The sequence below is a fragment of the Kogia breviceps genome, chromosome 2, assembly GCF_026419965.1.
Source record: "Kogia breviceps isolate mKogBre1 chromosome 2, mKogBre1 haplotype 1, whole genome shotgun sequence".
In the NCBI taxonomy this organism is placed as follows: Eukaryota; Metazoa; Chordata; class Mammalia; order Artiodactyla; family Physeteridae; genus Kogia; species Kogia breviceps.
Window position 1 is genome coordinate 128,753,221 of NC_081311.1, and position 22,914 is coordinate 128,776,134.

The 22,914-nt window shown below is 36.9% G+C and overlaps 1 protein-coding gene across 9 annotated transcripts in view; it reads right to left on the minus strand.

Moving 5' to 3' along the window:
* The window catches only part of CCDC148 (coiled-coil domain containing 148), a 427,998-nt gene that overhangs the window by 312,661 nt on the left and 92,423 nt on the right, over positions 1–22,914 (minus strand). For all 9 annotated transcript variants that reach the window (XM_067026094.1, XM_067026092.1, XM_067026091.1 and 6 more), the window contains exons 2-8: positions 20,586–20,648; positions 19,550–19,671; positions 11,110–11,213; positions 5,363–5,445; positions 4,997–5,148; positions 2,778–2,873; positions 2,522–2,703 (exon numbers count right to left, since the gene is read on the minus strand). In XM_067026094.1, coding sequence (XP_066882195.1) covers positions 2,522–2,703; positions 2,778–2,873; positions 4,997–5,148; positions 5,363–5,445; positions 11,110–11,213; positions 19,550–19,671; positions 20,586–20,648 — 802 coding nt within the window. The remainder of the gene's footprint in view (positions 1–2,521; positions 2,704–2,777; positions 2,874–4,996; positions 5,149–5,362; positions 5,446–11,109; positions 11,214–19,549; positions 19,672–20,585; positions 20,649–22,914) is intronic.

Consider the following 22,914-nt stretch of genomic DNA (forward strand, 5'->3'; position numbering starts at 1 on the left):
AGAATAAAATATCTAGGAATAAATCTACCTAAGGAGACAAAAGATCTGTATGCAGAAAATTATAAGACACTGATGAAAGAAATTAAAGTTGATACAAATAGATGGAGAGATATACCATGTTCTTGGATTAGAAGAATCAACATTGTGAAAATGACTCTACTACCTAAAGCAATCTACAGATTCAATGCAATCCCCATAAAACTACCACTGGCATTTTTTACAGAACTAGAACAAAAAATTTCACAATTTGTATGGAAACACAAAATACCCCGAATAGCCAAAGCAATCTTGAGAATGAAAAATGGAGCTGGAGGAATCAGGCTCCCTGACTTCAGACTACTGGCACAAAAGCAGAAATATAGATCAATGGAACATGATAGAAAGCCCAGAGATCAACCCATGCACATATGGTCACCTTATCTTTGATAAAGGAGGCAAGAATATACAATGGAGAAAAGACAGCCTCTTCAATAAGTGGTGCTGGGAAAACTGGACAGCTACATGTAAAAGTATGAAATTAGAACACTCCCTAACACCACACACAAAAATAAACTCAAAATGGGTTAAAGACCTAAATGTAAGGCCAGACAATATCAAACTCTTAGAGGAAAACATAGGCAGAACACTCTATGACATAAATCACAGCAAGATCCTTTTTGACCCATCTCCTAGAGAAATGGAAATAAAAACAAAAATAAACAAATGGGACCTAATGAAATTTAAAAGCTTTTGCACAGCAAAGGATACCATAAAGAAGACCAAAAGACAGCCCTCAGAATGGGAGAAAATAGTTGCAAATGAAGCAACTGACAAAGGATTAATCTCTAAAATATACAAGAAGCTCATGCAGCTCAATAAGAAAAAAAACAACCCAATCCAAAAATGGGCAGAAGACCTAAATAGACATTTCTCCAAAGAAGATATACAGATTGCCAACAAACACATGAAAGAATGCGCAACATCATTAATCATTAGAGAAATGCAAATGAAAACTACAATGAGATATCATCTCACATCAGTCAGAATAGCCATCATCAAAAAATCTACAAACAGTAAATGCTGGAGAGGGTGTGGAGAAAAGGGAACCCTCTTGCACTGCTGGTGGGACTGTAAATTGATACAGCCACTATGGAGAACAGTATGGAGGTTCCTTAAAAAACTAAAAATAGAATTGCCATATGACCCAGCAATCCCACTACTGGGCATATACCCAGAGAAAACCATAATTCAAAAAGACACATGCACCCCAATGTTCAATGCAGCTCTATTTACAATAGCCAGGACATGGAAGCAACCTAAGTGTCCATCAACAGATGAATGGATAAAGAAGATGTGGCACATATATATAATGGAATATTACTCAACCATAAAAAGAAATGAAATTGAGTTATTTGTAGTGAGGTGGATGGACCTAGAGACTGTCATACAGAGTGAAGTAAGTCAGAAGGAGAAAAACAAATACTGTATGCTAACACATATATATGGAATGTAAGAAAAAAAAAAAAGTCATGATGAGCCTAGGGGTAGGATGGGAATAAAACACAGACCTACTACAGCATGGACTTGAGGATACGGGTAGGGGGAAAGGCAAGATGTGACGAAGTGAGAGAGTGGCATGGACATATATACACTACCAAACTTAGGGTGGATAGCTAGTGGGAAGCAGCCGCATGGCACAGGGAGATTAGCTAGGTGGTTTGTGACCACCTAGAAGGGTGGGATAGAGGGTGGGAGGGAGAGAGACGCAAGAGGGAAGAGATATGGGAACATATGTATATGTATAACTGATTCACTTTGTTGTAAAGCAGAAATTAACACACCATTGTAAAGCAATTATACTCCAATAAAGATGTTAAAAAAAATAGATAAGCAACAAGGATTTACAGTACAGCACAGAGAACTATATTCAATATCTTGTAACAACGTATCATGGAAAATAATCTGAAAAAATATGTATATATATAACTGAGTTACTTTGCTGTATACCTGAAAATAACACAATATTGTAAATCAACTTTTTTTTTAACTTCAATTTTTAAAAAGTGCATTTTCTAAAAAAAAAAATTTATAAAACATACTTTGTGTTCACTATAGGGCAAAATCACAGTAGATTACAAGTAACATAATTCCATGGGTATATTTTCCATTGTAATCAATTTTTAGTACTGATTTGTAAATTTCCATTGAAGTAGAGCTTCACATCTTGAAATAAAAATTCATAGTTATCAAAAATTCATGTTTGAAAAGTATTTCTTACCTGTGTAGTAAAGAGATAAATAAGAGGGATATTTTCATCAAGTTTCAACCTTATAAAAATCTTTAAAACCATTATTTCAAGGAAATTACTTTGGAGAAAAAAAAACAACCTCTCTATTCAACAAATAGTAAATCTAAACATTTATTGATAGTCTGTATTCCAATCACAAAGTGTCTATGAAAACAGTAAACAAGAAGTATAGTGACCCCTAAAAAAGTAAAAATTTGGTGGCAAAAATCTAGATAATTCAAGTAGTTTTATTACCTGTATATATCTTCTAACTGCATATCAAAATCTTGAAGTTTCTTTCGATATTTCTCTGTAAAGTTACAGAATTCATTGAGGATTGAAAACTTCAAGTCAGGGTATGGACATTCCAAAGTTTCTAATTCCACGGGCATTTCACTAAGCAGGTTACTTCTTTCTTCTGAAGAATGATCAAGTGTCTGAAAAAAATTATATGATTATTTTATTTAATGTAAATGACAAATTGATAAATTACTACCTATATTGCACTTACTTTCAAACTCCAGTCTGAAAGATAATTTTCTATTTTCTGTTGCTCTAGTCTAAGTCTTTCATAGGTGGCTTTCAATTGTTTCTTCATGAAGTCAACCTATAGGACATTTAGAACAAGTGGTATGCAAATTATTGATTTATCTAATATTTATATTTAAAGTCACAGGAATTTTTCTCAAAAGCCATTAAATGATGACAAATTAGATAAGGGAAAGTCCCTTTGAGGACCCATGGAAGAGGGTTCAAGAGATGCCATAGCCAAGCAGTGCCCATCAGACAAAGGAGCCTTAAAGGAGCTTCTAGACACATAACCCAAAAATGGGCTCAGTCATAGCCACTCTGCACTCACATTTGGATTTTGTTTGTGATAAAGCAGAAAGCTTTCCAGATTGCCTCTACTTTAATTACCCCCTCCTTTCCTTGCATCCTTGCCTCTAATCCAGAGTTAGGCATGGATTTTTAATGTTTATTTTTAATTATTATTTATGAAAGCAATATGACAATACTACAGAATAACTGACAAATAAAGTAAGAAAAATCACCTAAAAGCCTACATCTAGGGCAACTAAAATAATGGAACTTACGCTCTAGTCAAGGAAGATAGTCTTAAGCTCATAAAAAGTAAGTAAGAAAATATCAGGGGGAGGTAAGTGAGGTAAAAACTGGCTGAGGTAATAGGGAGTGACTGGGTCTTCTCTCATGCAGGTGGTCAGGACAGGCCTCTCTGAGGAGAGGACATTTAAGCTAAGACCTAAAAGACAGAAAGGGCCATGAGTAGAAGAAACAGCCAGTGCAAAGGCCTCGAGACAGGTAGGAGTCTGGCTTATGTGAGGAATAGGAAGAAGGCCAGCATCGGTGGGACAAGGTCTAGTAGGAAAGAGGGTGTCACGTAGGAGGTGAGACTAAAGGAGGCGGATAGGGAGACGTACAGGGAGTGTTACCGTGTGCTCCACGTACAACGAGGCCAAACAATACCAAAATGTCAGAGTTTGGCGCAAAGAAAGGTTTATCGCAGGGCCATGCCAGGAGACGGGTGGCTCGAGCCTTAAAAAACCCCAAACTCCCCGAAAGCTTTCAGCAAACCCGTGTTACAGGAAAGGTGCGAGAGGGGTGTGGTTAGTTGTTGCAAATTTCTTGGTGTCAGATCCTTTGTTCTTGAGGTCAGGTCATGATGTTCCTGTAAACCTCCACCAAAACAAAATGGTATTCTCTGTTCTACAAGAAAGGGCAAGGTCCCAAGGCTCAACTTTCTCCCTCCAAGGTCCAGGCCCAGGCTAAGAGGAGAGGATCCCTGTGCAGCCAGGTACCAGACCCAGGAACGTCGGTCCAGCAGCCAGTCGGGGTCCTCCAGCCAGTGCCCACGCCCGGCTAAGGGGGCAGATCTCAGCGGGCAGTGCCCTCAGGGCCGGGTCCCCATACCCTGCCCAACCGACATCACTGAGGGAGCAAGACGCCCAGGACCCAGCCGGCCCTCAGGTCGCCCAAACAGGGCCAGGACCCACGGACTGCGACCACGGAGACCGCTGCCGCCATTAGGTCTCAGAGGTGGAAATGGAGGAGAGGTTTGTGGCTGCTTCAAGGCCTGGGCCCGGCCAGTGGGCGGCCGTGGCAGGGCCTCTGAAGCTCCGCAGACGACAGCTGTCCCGGGGCGCCCCTCAGCTCACTGCTGGCTCAAGGCCAATGGGCCAGGAGGGTCCGGAGGAGAAGGCTGCGACCACCTCTCACCACACTCTCTGCCGCGAGGACCACCGTAAAGCTGACTGGTGTCGGAGCGGGACCTCCAACAGCAGCGCTAACGGTCACTCGCTCGTGGTCACGTGCTAACGGTTTTGTGCTAATGATCTCTCGATAACAGTCAGTGCTAACGGCTGCGCACCCGCCCCGCCCCTATCGCAGGAGGAATTGTGGGCCGGTAGGAGCCCTGAAGGGATTTACCAGGGGGGTAGCTTGATCCCCTCCCCTATGATAGGATTTCAGAATACCCTGGAAGGAGGGACAAGAATGAAAGCGGGTAGGCCAGTTACGAGGTCATTGAAACATTCTAGGTGAGAAATTAGCGTGTTTGGACAGATTCAGGGATATGTTTAAGATACCGAGTAGATAGAATTTGCTGTACCTTCTATTTATATACATAAGACGTACATGCTTCTTATCTCCAACTCTTCTAATTGGGATAAAAATAAAATATTACATTATTAAAAGTAAAGGAAATATACTGACCTCTTCCAGTACTTTCACAGAGTTAGATTCACTGTGCGAGTGTGAATGCTGTGAAATGTGATGCTGTCTGTATTTTAGATCTGCTCTCAATTGCTGAAGAGGATTTATTACATTTTTAAGATATGTGCACCATTGTTCTGATAACTCTTTTTCTATGGTGAAACAAAATTAAATCAAAGCAACATATTATTATTTTAAGTTTCTTCAAGAACAGGTCATTAGAGGCAGGTTATTTTTGGATTCCTTTAGAAAAAAGCAAACAGCAATATTAAAAGAACATGAAGTGTGTGGCCCACTTTCATCTTCAAAACAAAGCTCCCCTTTAAATGTGGAACCAAAAAAAAGAAAAAGAAAAAAAAAACCTACCGAAATTAATAAGGTCAGAAAGACATTCATTTCCAATGTTCTCTTCATTGAGTAAGGATTTTATTTCAGATTCCATTTTACATCTGAAATAGACATTATCTCAATCAATTCTTTTACAATCATAAACATATATACAGGTTTAAAAAATAACAGTAGAAACACTCAATCTAATGTGGTTTTATTCACCTGTTCACTAATTCAGACCACATACTAAATTCCTAACATGGATTAGGTACTTGCCAGGACACTGAGATAGAAGGTAGGTGAATACTCCAGGAGAAGTAACAGCGTGAGCAAGGCAAGGACGGGGTACATCCTGGCACTATTTCGGATGGAGAGAGCTCCGGGCACTGGGAAGCTGCTGAGGGATATTAAGCTGACCATGCCAGCTCAGATCTGTGTTTTGGAAAGATTTCCAAGGCAGCAAAATGGAGGATGGGCTAGAAGGAGGGTGAGCAATAAAAGTGGAAGATGAAGAGGAGGGGATCAGGCAAACCTGGAACAACAAGGAGGTTATTTTAAAAGTTCAGAGATGAGGAGGTCCTGACCTAGGGAAATGGGAGTAAAAGTATATATTTTTATACACCAAAAACATAATAAATCTCAATAATCTTTTACTATATGATTTAAATATAGTCATTTTAGAGTACAACTATAACCAGCTCTAAATGGACATCTAAAAATATTGCAGTCTATCCCTTATTTATGGAACGTTTAATAAAATCATAAAGAGTTTTGATTTATTATGACTGTTAAGATACAATATTTTAAATGGTATAAAATAAGAAAATAGCAACAATTACAACACTAATATGATGATTATTTTTATTTTTGCATATAAGTTTCTAACCCTTGTCTACATGCATGAATATTTTAACTAGTTGTAATTATGGCATATTTACCATTTTATATTCGGGTTTGTTTTTTTTTTTTACTTACTTTAAGATATTTCTAAATAATTTTCATAATTATCATTTATTTTAGTGGCTGCATAGTATTTTATATTACATATGTGCCATCATCTTCTAAGCCAATTCACAAATGTGGGACAGCGTTTTGTTTATATATATAAAGGAGGGGTCCGATTGTAGATGACACTTACTGTCTATTTTTCTAGCATGTGGTCTTAGTCAAAGGTATTTTTAAAAAATTTTATATATTTTATTTTTGGCTGCGTTGGGTCTTCATTGCTGCACGCGGGCTTTCTCTAGTTGTGGCGAGTGGGGGCTACTGTTCGTTGCGGTGCACAGGCTTCTCATTGTGGTGGCTTCCCTTGTGGAGCAGGGAGTCTAGGCGCTCAGGCTTTAGTAGTTGTGGCATGCGAGCTCAGTAGTTGTGGCTCTCGGGCTGTAGAGTGCAGGCTCAGTAGTTGGGGCACACGAGCTTAGTTGCTTCGTGGCATGTGGGATCTTCCTGGAGCAGGGCTCAAACCCGTGTCCTCTGCATTGGCAGGCGGATTCTCAACCACTGCACCACCAGGGAAGTCCCAGTCAAAGGTATTTTTAAGATTAGATTTGAAAGTGTTATATGGAGAATAAGTGCATAATAGTGGAGTAAACCCACAAGTTATTTCATAATGGATTTTTTAAAACAAAAATATAGCACTTTAAACCATTTAGCTCAGCCCTCTTATATTTTCAGCATCTAGAATGCCATAGCAGAACATCAAAACCAACAGAAGTGGCTTTGTTCATACAGGAGATCAACCTGCTACTGTGCATATAATAATTCTAGTAAGCTCCATCCTGGCTTTGTAGATTAACAACTCTGAACCATCAGACAAGACCAGCCTATTTCTCTAATTGTCCTAATTGCCTAACAAAATCCAGGAGCAAGTACTACAAGACCCCGGGACTAGCTTGTGAATGCAGGCTAACGTTCCCAAATTGTGTCCTGTAAAACAGAAACATCAATAAGATGCTAGGAAAAACTGGGAAATGGTGAACTAAACAAATCAGACAAGTTTCCATAGTGCAGGATTTCTCAGAAGCTTGATTATGCTAAAGTGCATTGAGGTTCTCCAAAAAGGGGATGAAATATGAAGTATTTTCCTAATTTTTAGGATGATGAAATTCATTATTCTCCATGGAGTATCTTGAAGAATATTTCTGTTTTGTAGAATATGATTTAGGAAATATAGATAAAAACTGCGATGCACTCAGGAGCATTAAAATGGTAACTCTGGGGAGGAAAACCCTGCCTGTTCACCACTGACATGTAGACTCAGTCCCAGGAATTCACCAAGTCGGAACTCTGCAGCACAGACAACTGTCTCCACATCTGAATAGGGGACAAATGTAAGGCAACATTCTATATACAGATCTGCCAACTTAAGTACCTCCTAATGTTACTTGGCCTGTCCTCTGGTTCCACTGAATCTGATGATACTACAAAAATTCTCCTGAGATTTTGTTTGACTGTTTGCCTAGAGGATATATTAATCTACTTCGTAGATATGCCCAGTTGCAATGCAGCCACCTGCCTGGTGAGGACATTTTTGAACTCTCAGGACACTACTTTCATACAGGTCCTCATCCTCCCAGGATGCTGCCAAAGTTCTAGGTGTAGTACAATCAGTCTCCTCAGAACATCAAAAATTACCCAGAGCTTCCTAGGATTTCTAGGGTACACTTAGTTACCAATTTCAGCAGAACAAGGAAAACATGGGGCACTGAGACTGGTAGAATCAAAAGCCATTTATGCAAACAATAAGCAAAGGGGCATGGATTGTGAAAGGCAGAGTAAGAGAGGATGTTAAAGTTCCTTAGTGGAACTAACAGCCAGGAGATCAGCAGAAAATTAGGGCACCAGAGCAGGCTGAAGGCCAGAGCTCTATCCCTCCAATAAGGAAGGAACTCAGCAGTTCAGACAGCTTGGTACCTCAGACTAGCTATTTGATCTGCTTCTCTCTCTTTTAAGAGTCTGTCCCAAGCTGTGTACCACAGAGGGCAGACAAGGAAATCTCACAACTGTTGGCTAAGCAATGAACTCAGAGTGAATTCTCACATGGCCTGAGCCACACAGTTATGAATACTGGCCTCAATTTCATCTTTAAAGACACTTTTCCAGAATATATCATGGAGCAACAATATTTAATTATTGTTGATAAAGCTCCATGATATATTCTGTATAAAGGTGATACTTTTAAAATAATGCTTTAAAACTAAAATTGTAAGAGACCACATATAATTCTAAGAGAAACTACAGTAAAAGTAGTAAGGCTTACAAAAAAATCCCTCAAACTTTATTAGTCAAAAGTTCTGATTAAAATAATAATTGCAATTCTTTACCACATGGCCAATATAAATAACTTCCTCTTTAATTTCAAAATCAGTCATTCTGGGGCTTCCCTGGTGGCGCAGTGGTTGAGAGTCCACCTGCCGATGCTGGGGACACGGGTTCATGCCCCGGTCCAGGAAGATCCCACATGCCACGGAGCAGCTAGGCCCGTGAGCCATGGCCGCTGAGCCTGCGCGTCCAGAGCCTGTGCTCCACAAGGGGAGAGGCCACAACAGTGAGAGGCCAGCATACCAAAAAAAAAAATAAAATAAAATAAAAATCAGTCACTCTGAAACAAGGAAGAACATGTTCCTGGCAAGGTGTATCAAGGTCTTCAAGGGGTATAGTTTGTAAAACATAGTAAATAGTAAATATAATTTTATAAATTTAAATATTAAATTCTATAAATTTAAATATAAAATGTAATTTTATATTTTGAAATTTTAATTGTCTAGTTTTCTTACGACAGATTTTAAAGAATTAATGTTTGGCAGATCTTTTTTATTTTTCTAGTAAGCCTAGACCATTTAGATCTCAGGTGATGTGAATGGAACCCCGTGGGAAAAGAAAAAGCTGCTCAGCTCCAAGGTCAGAGAGCACAGGAGTTAAAGGCAAGTGATTCAATACCACCTCCACAAAAACTAGCTGGTTTACCTTATGCAAATAATTTTAATCCTCTGAACCTCAAGGTTCTCATCTGTGAAATGAGGATAACAATGATACCTACTCCGTAGGGTCACTGTAAGGATTAAATGAAACAAAGCATGTAAAGTACTTAACATACGATGGCATATACTAAGTTACCCAGCAAAAGTCAGATATCATTGGAGGCCCTTACCTGCTGGTGACCTGAAATTCGCAGATGGGAGCCTCTTATGGTGATGCATAAGAATATTTTACTTTCCATCTTTTATTAAAAGGGAATGTAGATTTTAAAGATTGAGAGACACTGATAGAATTTAAACTCCTGATTTTCTGGTGGTCCCTAAATTCTCGAACTTTCTAGCCATTTCTCGAACTTTCCTCCTATCACTAATAGTTTTTAATTTCACTGAATACACATTTTAATTAGCCTACATTCTAGAATAACACAGAAAGTTATCTTGGAATTCTTCTTTTTTGTCCAATTTTCAACATTTACAAGTTTCAAGACATAACGTTATTACTTGAATATTCCTCATTTCCATCACCTTTGTGTCATTCCAGGTCAGCCAAAAGAATTACTTTCCATAATGAAATCTATGTGCCTCCTTTATCTCGCTCAAGAACAAGGTATATACACAGTAAGAAGGGTGTGGAACAGCCAAGATAAAAAACTTTCTCCAGCATCCTTACATTTGAGCCCGCATCAGTGAGCACAATAATTAAAACTTCCTAATGGCTTTTGTTTTTATCATATTTCAATTATGCAAATCTAAAAAAAAAATTCCAATGGGCTCAAAAGTTCTCTCTGTAAAAGGTGACATTATGAGGGATAAAATGGGCCTGATTTGTTTCTATAGTGGAAGTATGAATGACAAAGTCTATATAATTTTGTTTTTCTCTGTTTTAAGTTATGTATTGATGTAAAACTATTTCCAATCATGAGTCTTTTATGTCACATTTAGGAATTACTTGCCAGAATAGGAAACTCCTATCAATATGAAAAGCACCCATGTCAAAAGTGAAGTTAATGGTATTTGGAAATTTAGCTTAGAATGAGACCACAAAATTATCTATTTTTATATAAAATATTTGCTTACAAGCATATATTTTAAAAAGCATACTTTATAAATACCACCATCATTAAAACTAATATATATGCTTTAAAAGGAGGGGAAACACATCTGCCTTCACTTTCTGGTTGACCTTTGAAAAAAAATTTATTTCTCAAAGTTTACATTTAAGATCAAGTATAAAATCATTATTTTGTTTTAATTCATCTTGAAGTGACTGTTGGAAATAATAGTAAAAGTCAAAAATCCAAACTGAACAAGTTAGTCATGATGCTGTTACATTTAGAAATCACTCAACTTGAATCCCTTAGTTCATTCATTTACTGAAAGCATTTAATCTGTCTCTTTCTATGTATCCTATGTAAAGATGAATATGATGGGATGCATGTCCTTGAGAAGTTTATCACTTCATAAGAAGACAAATATGTAAACAAAATATTATACTCCAAAGTACTAAGTATAATATAAATAAATACATGTATGAATGGGAGTGCAGAAGGGTAAGTGATTAGCAGACATAAAAGATTATCTTTCTTTTTTTCTAAGGAAAGGAAAAGCCATATTAATATATTCACTGGATTCCAAATTAAACTGAGGAAATGAAAGGATTTTAATTTAACTCACATTCAACTGTAACTTTAAATTTTGATTATAATAGTTTAATTAATATAGAAATTTACAGAATATCTACCTAGGTAAATGTATCTCAGTAATTCCTGCATGTTCTTAATTGAGATTTCCCTCAGTTCTTACCTGACTTCATTTAGCCTTTGGTGTTCTTGCCACCACACTTGCTTGTGTTGCTTTATTAGTGTCTGCTCTTTAGATATCTTTGAAGTCTGCACTGCTTTTCTGATCTAGATTTAAAGAAACAAAAGAGGAGCAATTTCCATGTCTTTTAAGTGTTTTCCACAATAAAAATGTTTAATCTGTAATTTCTAAGTTAAATACTTATTCTTTTTCAATCCTATTCATGCATTTTCTAACATTAGTACCTTTCTAAAGAAAGGTGAAGTAATTCTATTTTCCATACATACAATAAATAACACCTTAATTAATCTAGCCCCAGAAAATCTGCAAGAGTATTCTATATATTATCTTGCCTTTTTACACATCTTCCCTGCCAGGCATCATAGGCATCATTATTCCCATGTTACAGATAAGGACAGTGAAGTTCAGAGAGGTTAAAGGACTTGGTCAAGACCATCAAACTCATAAACATCAGAATCACATAGAACCTCAGTGTTCAGATTGGTTTTATGTGATCCTTCAGCACTGGATGGGAAAAGGTCATTGGATAGGTTATTAGGGGGCCTGGCTTTAGTCTCAGCTTCAGTATCTACTAGAAATGTGACCTTGAACTGTATATACAATTTTAATCTTTCAACTCCATGACTTTGTAAATAAAATTTTAAATTAAAACTTAAATTTTAAATTTCAGGCAAATCTTTATTTGAAGGTACTAAACAAGGAAACTGAAAAATCAGGTAGCACTGAAACCCAAATTTTCAACTAAATTTAAATTTTTCCCGAATTTTATGACTTAAAAAAAATGCTTTTGGGTTTGTGTTGATAAGATATGTCAGGCCTGGGTCTGTTTACCTTAAGATCCATTCTTGGCCATCTTCCTCATCTGCTCCACATCAGAGAGCAGCCTGCGTTTCTCAGACACCCCTAGCAACTGCCTTCCAGCTGAGTTCAGCCAAAGGGAGACATTGGTAGTGGGAGATTGGAGGGAGGGAGGGAAGAAGGGAGAAGCCAAAGGATTACTCACTTCTCCTGCCTTCTCTCTCCCAGAGGGGTCTCCACAAGCATCTGCATCTTCTCCATTGCTCCAACATTTCTTGACATTTCAACTATGGTTCTAACTATCTTTGGGTAACCTCAGCCTATAGGATGTACTACAACCTTGATTTTCTAAATGTCCCTCCAACCCAGGCAAGGCAATGACTCACTTCTGTTCTAATCCCTGTGTTGGTTCACAGTCCTCTGGCTTCTCAGCTCTATCACCTGTGTAACCATTTCCTGCGTTAAAGACCCCTCTATTCTAAATCCTTACGTGGTTAGACTCTGACTGACATGTACATGCTGAACTTGTATATTTCATATTAATACTTTTAAACATCTATAAAAGTGTTAATCTGAAATCAGAAACTTGATGAAATATGCATATTTTATATTTTCCCTGTTACTAGAATACTTAGTACCCTGAAAGGCTTAACAGATCAATACTGAAGATATAAAAACTTCAGAAGAGAAGTTCTAAAAAGACTCTATAATGCATGCTATTTCTAGCTGTCTTTCACTGATTACTGTAATCTTTAGTTTATCTTTCCACTGTTCTGGTTACTGATTCAAAATTAGGGGTACAAGAAAACAAAATAACCCAAACATTACTTAAAAAAACACAAAGTCAAAGTCAAATCTTTTCTTGAGAGCACTACAATTATGAAATTTAGGAGAAAAGTACATTTAAATCAGAACAGGAGGGATATCCCTGGTGGTGCAGTGGTTAAGAATCCGCCTGCCATTGCAGGGGACATGGGTTCGATGATCCCACATGCTGTGGAGCAACTAAGCCCCTGCACCACAACTCCTGTGCCTTGTGCTCTAGAGCCTGCAAGCCACAACTACTGAGCCCATGTGACACAACTACTGAAGCCCATGTGCCTAGAGTCCATGCTCTGCAACAAGAGAAGCCACCACAGTGAGAAGCACACGCACTGCAATGAAGAGTAGCCCAGGCTCGCCACAACTAGATAAAGCCCGCACACAGCAATGAAGACCCAATGAAGCCAAAAGTAAATAAATAAAATAAATAAATAAATAAGTCAGAACAGGACATTGCAGGAAAACATACAGCCATCTCTCTATTTCACAGAAAAAATAAAAGTACATATGTAGTGTTTCTAAAATCAGACACTTGTGTTTGCTTGAAGAATGCCTAAAACTCATTCCAACTATTTACCATCTATAGTCTCTGAAGATTGTTACAGCAGGCACAACTTTTAAAATTACATTTCTTTGACATATTTGGTCCATACTGTGCAAAAAAATTAAAACACATTGGTGAAAGATGTAGATACATTTCTATAATTTAAAAGAAAAATCAATGCTACTGCCTTTGGGCCCAGGGAAAGACCAACTAAGTAGACTTTAAAAGTGAAAATAAAGCTACAGTTTTTCACTAGACACTTCCAATATTTTGCAGAACATCCTGAGTTTTTTGTAAATTCACTCATTGACTCTACTTTTATCTTTGGCCAAAATTTTTTTTAAAAATAAAGGTTTTAAACAAACAAGAAGATTTAAAATTGTATCTTTTTCAATCGAGTAATTTCTAGGTGATTCCAATTCATTTTGCTGAGCAATAAGCCATTTGAAAGCAATATTTTAGGTGGATGATGATTTATGCAGAATGCTGATGAATTAAAAATTACAAAAGTAATACATTCGAAAGTAGTTTATTGTGATGAGCCAAGATAATAAAACCCTAAATAGGTACCCTGAAACACCGTGAAAGCCCTTTGGGCCAGATGATCCATCTTTAGATATATACAACAGTAATTAGTGGACAATTTAACTGCTGGTTACATGTACCTATGTCAAAATTCATTGATATGTACACTTTAGATTTGTGTCCCTATATGTGAGTTATAACTCAATACAGAATTGAAGAAATAAAAAGTTTTTAAAAACTATACTAAGATGCAATTCCTCATCTATCAGGTTGGCAAAAACTCAAATATTTAACAAAACACTGTGTGAGGCTATGGGAAAACATGTTCTCTCTCTTACGTTGCTAGTGGGAATACAAAATGATGCAGCCCCGCATAGAAGGGAATTTGGAGTTTCATATGGATTTATCCTTTGACCTAGCAATCTTACCTATAGAAATCTATCTGAAAACTGTATTGGCCAAAGTATAAAAGGATAGGTGAACAAAGCTATTCACTGTAGCACTATTTATAATAGAAAAAGACAAGTGCAGAGATTCTGTCAATAAGTGTTCTTACCAAAATAAATTGAACTTGAATCTGATCAAGTATCCAGATATAACTACCAATTACTGGAAATACAAGAGATAGGAAAATATGTTTAATGACACCACCAGGATGTAATCAGCAAAATCCAGACTGTAAGAAACTATAAAGGATAAACACTACAATTTCTTCAAAAAATAAATTATAAGAATACAAGAGGATGGGGCTTCCCTGGTGGCACAGTGGTTAAGGATCCGCTTGCCAATACAGGGGACATGGGTTCGAGCCCTGGTCCGGGAAGATCCCACATGGTGTGGAGCAACTAAGTCCCTGCACCACAACTACTGAGCCTGCTCTCTAGAGCCCGCGAACCACAACTACTGAAGCCCACGCACCTAGAGCACGTGCTCTGCAACAAGAGAAGCCACTGCAATGAGAAGCCCGTGCACCGCAACAAAGAGTAGCCCCCGCTCGCCACAGCTAGAGAAAGTCCGCGCACAGCAACAAAGACTCAACGCAGCCAAAAATACATAAATAAAATAAAATAAATTTATATTAAAAAAAGGACACAAGAGGATGGAGGAGGAAACCTAAAAAAATAAAAATCAATTGTAATATATGGATATTATTTAGATACTAATTTGAATAAACTTTAAGAAAAAAATTTGGAGACAATCAGGGAAATTTAACACTGCTTATTTGAAATTATTAAGAAATCATGAACATTTTAATAGTAATGGTATTGTAGGGTTTGAGGTTTTATAGCCCTAATCTTTTAGAGATACATGCTGAAATATTTATGGTGAATATTATGATGTCTGAGATTGCAAAATAATCTGATGCAGAGGGAAGTTGTAGGTGGGAGTACAGAGGAAATAACGTCCAAGAGTTGTTCATAGTTGAAGCTGGATAATGTTACGTGGAGAATTATGATACCGTTCACTCTAATTTTGCATATTCTTGCAATTTTCCATAATACAGTGTTTTTAAAAAAGAATTAGTAGATGGATTACTTGAGTTGGACAAGAAATATTCATTCTTGCTAAGCAAAGAAATGCAAATAAAAATAATTGTAAAGATCTCTTTTGTACTTAAACTGGGAATGAACAGTTAACATATAATGTACCAAAAATTGGTCTCAATTTTCATCCCACGTCTACTATTTGGCTTCAGGTTCAGTCTCAGCCTTTGAAAGACTAGATTACTCAATGTGCACATCAGTTTCTCATCTGGCATCCCAGAATTTGTGCATGATCAATAACACAGCAATTATATAGGTCACTATCACATCTAATCAGTATAACAATACCAGCAAAACGAATCAGGCAAGACTTCCTAATTTATTGTTAATTAAAAATACTTACTGTTAATTTCTTTTCAAATATAGCTAAGCATTCTAGATGTAACTTGAAGCAAAAATTTTCTTATGTGCTTTTTAAAAAATTTATTTATTTATTTATTTTTGGCTGCGTTGTGTCTTCGTTGCTGCGCGTGGGCTTTCTCTAGTTGCAGCAAGCGGAGGCTACTCTTCGTTGCAGTGCACGGGCATCTCATTGTGGTGGCTTCTTTAGTTGTGGAGCACAGCCTCTAGGCGCGTGGCCTTCAGTAGTTGTGGCACGAGGGCTCAGTAGCTGTGGCGCATGGGCTTATTTGCTCCGTGGCATGTGGTATCTTTCCAGACCAGGGATCAAACCCGTCTCCCCTGCATTGGCAGGCAGGTTCTTAACCACTGCGCAGCCAGGGAAGTCCTTTTTATGTGCTTTAAATGTTAACATTCTGTCATTCAGCTTGAGTATGTTTACATTTAATATTGCCACAGTAAAGTGCCATAGTAATAATGATTGTTAAAGCTGTTAATTTCATGTGCAAAAAAATGAGCATATTTAATTAGTAAAGAATTGGGAATTGACTGATAATTAATACAAATACTAAGAGAGAATGTGTTAACTATGTAACATTAAGAATAAAATATTATTCTTCAGTCAACACATATTTCATAAAATGTTAAACAATAATATAAGAAAGGATAACAGAGACAATATTATCATAATTCCAGTTGGTGTAGGCTGTTTGATATATTAGCATTCATAACATTAAACAAAATAAATTTTAAGAGTTGTATTTAATTTTCAGTTATCTAATTCCATTTAAGCCATGTGTCTTTCAAGAAAAAGCCCTATTTGGGAATTGTTCACATCTTACAAGAATAAATTAAAAACAAAATGTCAAGTTGATATCTCTAAATTAAATGAGAAGGGAAGAGTCCAAAAATCATGAAAATGACATTCCCAATAAATCTTCCTTAAACTAGATATAATAAAAAATGAAGATTGTATAAAGGAAAGAAGACTGTTTGAAAATGATGAGGTATCCAGGACACAGTTTGTTCTCACTGACCAAATTCAAAACAAGGGATATTATAAAAATAGTTTAAAAGGACAATTATTTATTATTATGAATCTATGGAGACTAAACACGGAAGCAAAAAGCTTGTCAAAAAGACTGCTACAGAGTGTCAATATTTTCAGTAGTTGATGGCAAGAGATTTTTTGAGATTTGCCAAGCTATGAATCCCAAGTACCAAGTTATTTCTAGAAAATATATAACTAAAAAGCTTCTTCATGAATGATATTCTGTGAACAAAAAGGTTATTGATGTTATTTAAAATGTCAGTTGAGAGTGATCATCCATTTAACCTCATAAATGTATAACACAGTGACCAGAGAAGCAATATAGTTAGCTGACAGTGCTAAGAAATTATTGTCCCTGAACTTAATGTCAAACTCAAAAAACTACATTAATAATTTAAAATTTTAAATATGTTTATTCTTTGATAGAAATCCTATCATCAAAGAGAAATTCACTTTGACCAAATATTGATTTTAACATTCAACGATTCCCCATTCATCCAAAATGTGCATCTGGATTGAGGTATAGATTGATGGACAGATGGACAGACAGATGGAGGAACAGATATATAGATAATATTTGGAATATATATGTGAACATATATGTACAGTCAACCTTGAACAACACAGGTTTGAACTTCATGGGTCCACTTATACGTGCATTTTTTTCACTAAATACTACAGTATCACACAATCCACAGCTGGTTAAATCTGAGGATGTAGAGCCACAGATATAGAGCAACCTTGGATTCAGAGGGCTGACTAGGAGGGCTAACTATAAATTATACACAGATTTTCTTCCAGTAGATGGTCAGCGCCCCTAACTCTTGCATTGCTCAAGAGTCAACTGTACACATTCCAATACTGAAAAGGGAGTAGACAAAATGTTTGTAGTGGCAACTTTACTACAACAGTACTTTGGGAGAGAACTAAGAAACATTCGTACTTTTTGGCCCAGACATCCCAATCATGGGAATTAATCCACATAAAGTGTCTATGCATGAAGATATTTACGGAAACATGATTTCCAATATCACAAACTTAGATACAACCTAAATATCCAAAAACTGGAATGTGATAAGGTATGCATCTTTTTCTATTTGGAGTACTCATCACTCCTGTTTTTGTTTGGCTAATTCTTACTGTCCTTGAGATTCCAATTACAATGTCACTTCCTTAGAAAAGCCTTCCCACCCAACTAGGATCAAGTCCTGCTATTATACACCAGACAGTCTTTTTTATTGGAGCTTATACTTAATATAATTTTATTTCAGGGCTTATTTGATAAACACTGGCTTCTCTCCTCCCTCTCTCCTGCAAATAGTACACCCCATGAGGGTAGGTGTTATATGTTGTTCACCATTATATAGTCAAGGCACATAATAAGTATTTATTATATGTATAAGTACATATGTGTATAGATGGTGTATATACAATAGATCAGCACAGAAGTCAGAAATATGAAAATAATTTTATTAGGATGATAGTTATGTAAGTGATTTTGCCATAAAATTTCTTTGAATAACATTAAATTATTTTAAAGCTATATCTGAAACAAACAAATAATGCCCTACTTTTTAAGTGGTCTCCTTAGTTTGAGGGGACATAGCTCATGAATATATGGTAATTTCCCCAGAATAGGGTATCAAATGTGCCTTGAAATCATGAGAGTTGCCTTTTTAAAAAGATATTAACAATAAAAAGCTATGTAAAACTAATATAACACAAAAATATTAAATACACATGAAAGCTTGTAAATTGCTTAATATGTTGCTTTGCTAAACCAGATTTTTTAATGCAACCAAGCAATGAAAATGCTGTTTATAATGTACCCTATTATTTGCATAAGAGGGAAACATACTGCCTGAATAATCCTAAACACATTCATGGTCCTAAAATACTGTGCACAATCACTTGCACATAAACCTCTTCCAAATCTAGTCGAGGCTCACCTCTTCTTAGATCAGGGCAAAAAGGGAATTCGAGAAAAGAGAGGCACCTGAGGGCATACTTTGTATGGTGTTGCAGAAGAAGCTTTAAATTAGATGATAATCCATAGCTAGCACTTACTAGCAATTTTTATTTTTTTTAGATTATGTTAGAAATTGTTGAAAATTAACGAGATAGCTATCTTTCTAAAAATAAAGTTGAATTCAGGCCTCATGGGGTTGTTAAGAACATTAAATGAGTAATGCATGTAGACTACATAGCACAGTGTCTGAGAGCATTCAATAAATGTTGCTATTCACAGGGCTTCCCTGGTGGCGCAGTGGTTAAGAATCCGCCTGCCAGTGCAGGGGGACACGGGTTTGTGCCCTGGTCCAGGAAGATCCCACATGCTGTGGAGCAACTAAGCCCGTGCGCCACAACTACTGAGCCTGCACTCTAGAGCCCACAAGTCACAACTACTGAGCCTGCAAGCCACAACTACTGAGGCTGTGTGCTGCAACTACTGAAGCCCATGCACCTAGAGTCTGTGTTCCACAACGAGAAGCCATCGCAATGCGAAGCCCGCGCACTGCAACCAAGAGTAGCCCCCACTCGCCACAAATAAAGTGCACATGCATCAATGAAGACCCAACACAGCCAAAAAAATAAATAAAATAAAGAAATAGGAAAAAAAATGTTGCTATTCACTATTACCAATAGTTGGAAGATTCTAAAAACTATTTAGAATGTTATTTATTTTCACATTTCATTGTAACTACCATTTTACTTTCTAGCAATTCAATTTTCCAAAACTAGAAAACACACACACACACACACACACACACACACACACACTCACACACAACTTCTAACCTTTAGCTCCGTAGAGGTAGAAGCTAATTTTTTTGCTTCGGTTAATGCATGCAATTGTTGATAGTCTACTGGTTTATACTTGATGCTTCTCAGTTCATTTTTCATATGAAATACCAGATTATCTGTTTTTCATCAAAAAGAGAAAATGACAAAGAAATAGTATTATGTTATTGGAAGTCAAAATAGAGTTATGTTGACTGCAGGTCTTATTTTTAAAGATTTTTAAGCAAATATGAGAAGTAATATATTGCAATATTCGTAGTATATTTGAACCTCAATTTCTGGAAATTTAAAGAATATTACCACTATATCCCTTGAATAAAATTACTTCTAAAAGGGCATAAAAGGAATACTTCCATTTAAGTTAGTACATTGAGAATTTTAGAAAATTATATTGTCAAGTTACAAAGTGTGACCATTCTTTTTATTTAAAATGTGTCAGTCATCAACTGTGAATATTTAAGTATCACATTCTTATGAATCAAATTAAATAGAATTTTTAAAGTCATAGCTGCATTTTTAACTTAGAAAAATTGACTTCAATTAAATACAAAAAAAGGTTGAAACTGAAACCTAAAAAATTTAATAGGCCAGATAAGATTAAACTGATACAAAATGTTTGGGCAGCCATTCTCCATCCAAGCATATAAAATGTCCTAGTTTAGTTTGATACTATTTTGATAAAGTAAAACATAGGTAGAGGATACTCTAAGGCCAAGTAACGTGAAGTATAAAAGTTTGGGTAATTCAAGCATCATTGCCTCAATGATGTGAAAAATTCACCTGTGCGATGTAAGGCAATTAAGATTTATTAAGTATATCATGGATCACATGACTGCAAGAAGCTTCCAAACGATTTAAGGACAAGCACAGAAAAGAATGGTTGGCCTGACTATTGTAAGGGAACTGGAGAAATCTTCAATGTGACCAAAAAACAAACCTTCCATTATTAAACTTTTGAAAATCAACATTCCAATTTTATATCACCAATAATCCACCATAAATTATAAAACAGGCTTAGAAGTAGAAAAAATACCCGAGGTATCATTTTTCTGAACTGTCATGAATGGTCGGTCTCTTTTATCCATGTTTTCCATATCTGTCAAGGAAACAAAAGAGAGCTAATAACATTTTACAATGTAATTTAAAAAACTGTTTTAAAGATATGTTCATTGTAGTGATTTTTGAAATAAGGTCCAGGACTGGACGCCATAACTCCACGTATTTTATTAAAATTTGTTTCTCTTTGCTCCTAGAAGCCGCCTTCCATTAGTTTTTTCTCTTTGTGCTTTTCCTGATCCTGGTTTCTCCAACCAATCGCTTAGTTACCCTCTCTTAGATTGTCCCAGTGACTGGTAAATATTTTGTGATTAAAAAATTGTGTATGTTTTATCTTGAGTTCTCAAGAGGAAAGAAATACCTAAATTAAACAATAAAGCAGCTAGCCAAATTACTTACTGCTTCTCTTCAGCAATGCAGTACTTGTGGTGGATATGGGGATGTGCCATCCACTTCTAGAAAGCACTTGATGCTTACCTGTCACCAGCTTCAGGGTTGGACTCAGCTGCAGAGAACAGCCTCTCCCAAAGGCATACCATTCCTGGGGTAGCCTATACCCAATGACAGAGTGAGGCAAGGATGTAAAGACCCAGCAGTTTGGGCTTAATGCAGGTCACTCTGATAGGCAATATTTGCTCCAGAGCTCCCTTTGGGGTTGACCCACACTTTGTTGGACCTGCATTGAAACTGACTTTTTTATTTGCCCAATCTTGCTTCTCCCTTCTTCCTTTCACAGGTACGGATCCCTGATAAATATCTAGCACCCCAAACTCTGCCTCAGCATCTCCTTCCTAAGAACCCAACCTGCAGCAGCACCAAACTGAACTGACATCTTTTTATGGCACCCCTAGGGCAAGATACTAGTCAAGTGGTTCTTTAAATAACAGTACACATTTTTCATACATTTTTGTTCCATATCTACTAGGTTGAACTGATCGTGTCTAGTGGCCTTCGCAGTAACCTAAATCTTCTTAAATGGAAGAAAAAGTCACACAGTCCATGATTCTCAGAAACTCTGCCAAGTTACCAAGAATCATGGAGATTGCTCACCAGCTTAGGAATATAGGGATAAACCTCAGTGTGTAATTTCTATAGGGTCTCTGTCAAGGAATTTTTGTTTTAAGCCTTTGATAATATTGACAATCCTCATACCATCTGCTTTCTACTCATACCCATATCCTATCCATTAAGATTCTTTTTCACTCTGGAAGATTTTGCACGTCTAATCTGTCCACCTGTACTGCCTCAAGCCCCCATCACCTACCTGGATGACAGAGGCTTTCTACTTTGTACCCTTACAGTGCATTCTCCAAACAGCAGCCCAAGTATCCTCTTAAAAACTCTAATCTGACCTTGTGAATCCCTTCAATTGTACCCATACCCTTTAAGATAGTATCCAAACTTGTTTAAATGGCCTATAAGGCCCTGGGTGATCTTGCCTTTGATCATGGCTATACCCTCATCTCATTCACACATTCCAACCACACTGGTCTTTCTATTTCTCAAACATACTAAGTTCATTCTGCTTCAAGGCCTTCCCACTTGCAGTTCCCTATGGTATTTAAGGTGAGGGCTCTGGTCATTTTGGCGACTTACTCTGTTTTCCTGGGCCTAGCCCATGTATACAAGCTATTAAACTTTTGTGTGATTTTCCCATTAATCTGTCTCACGTCAATTTAATTCTTAGAACAACCAGAAGAACCTAGAACAGTAGAGGAAAATTCTTCTTCCCCAACACTATATGGTTCAAACTTAACTATGACCTTGATGAAATAAAATTTATATCTGAGGGTAAGACAAAAAAAATTTAAACAAACTTTTCATCTGCCTGCTTGGGCCTCTTCCCTCCCTTTTAGAGTGTACTGTGTATCTGCATTAACCAGACCTCCTCAGGAGATCACCTTTCTCCTTAATCTTTTAATGGGTTATGATGACCCACTATTAGCTTTGTAAGCACAGATCTGGACTGTGTAATCTGTCATTTGACTTATAAACCTTTGTCTCAGAAACTTATATAACGTGCTTTGACCTCTAACCGGGGGAACAGCCCTCAGAGATTTCTGAAAGGGTGTCTCCAGGTAATAATCTTCAGGATGGCTCAAATAAAATTGTCCATTTATTTCTATATTGATGAATTTTTTTAACATATTTATTGGAGTATAATAGCTTTACAATGGTGTGTTAGTTTCTGCTTTATAACAAAGTGAATCAGCTATACATATAAGTATATCCCCATATCTCCTCCCTCTTGTGTCTCCTTCCCACCTTCCCTATCTCACTGCTCTGTGTGGTCACAAAGCACCGAG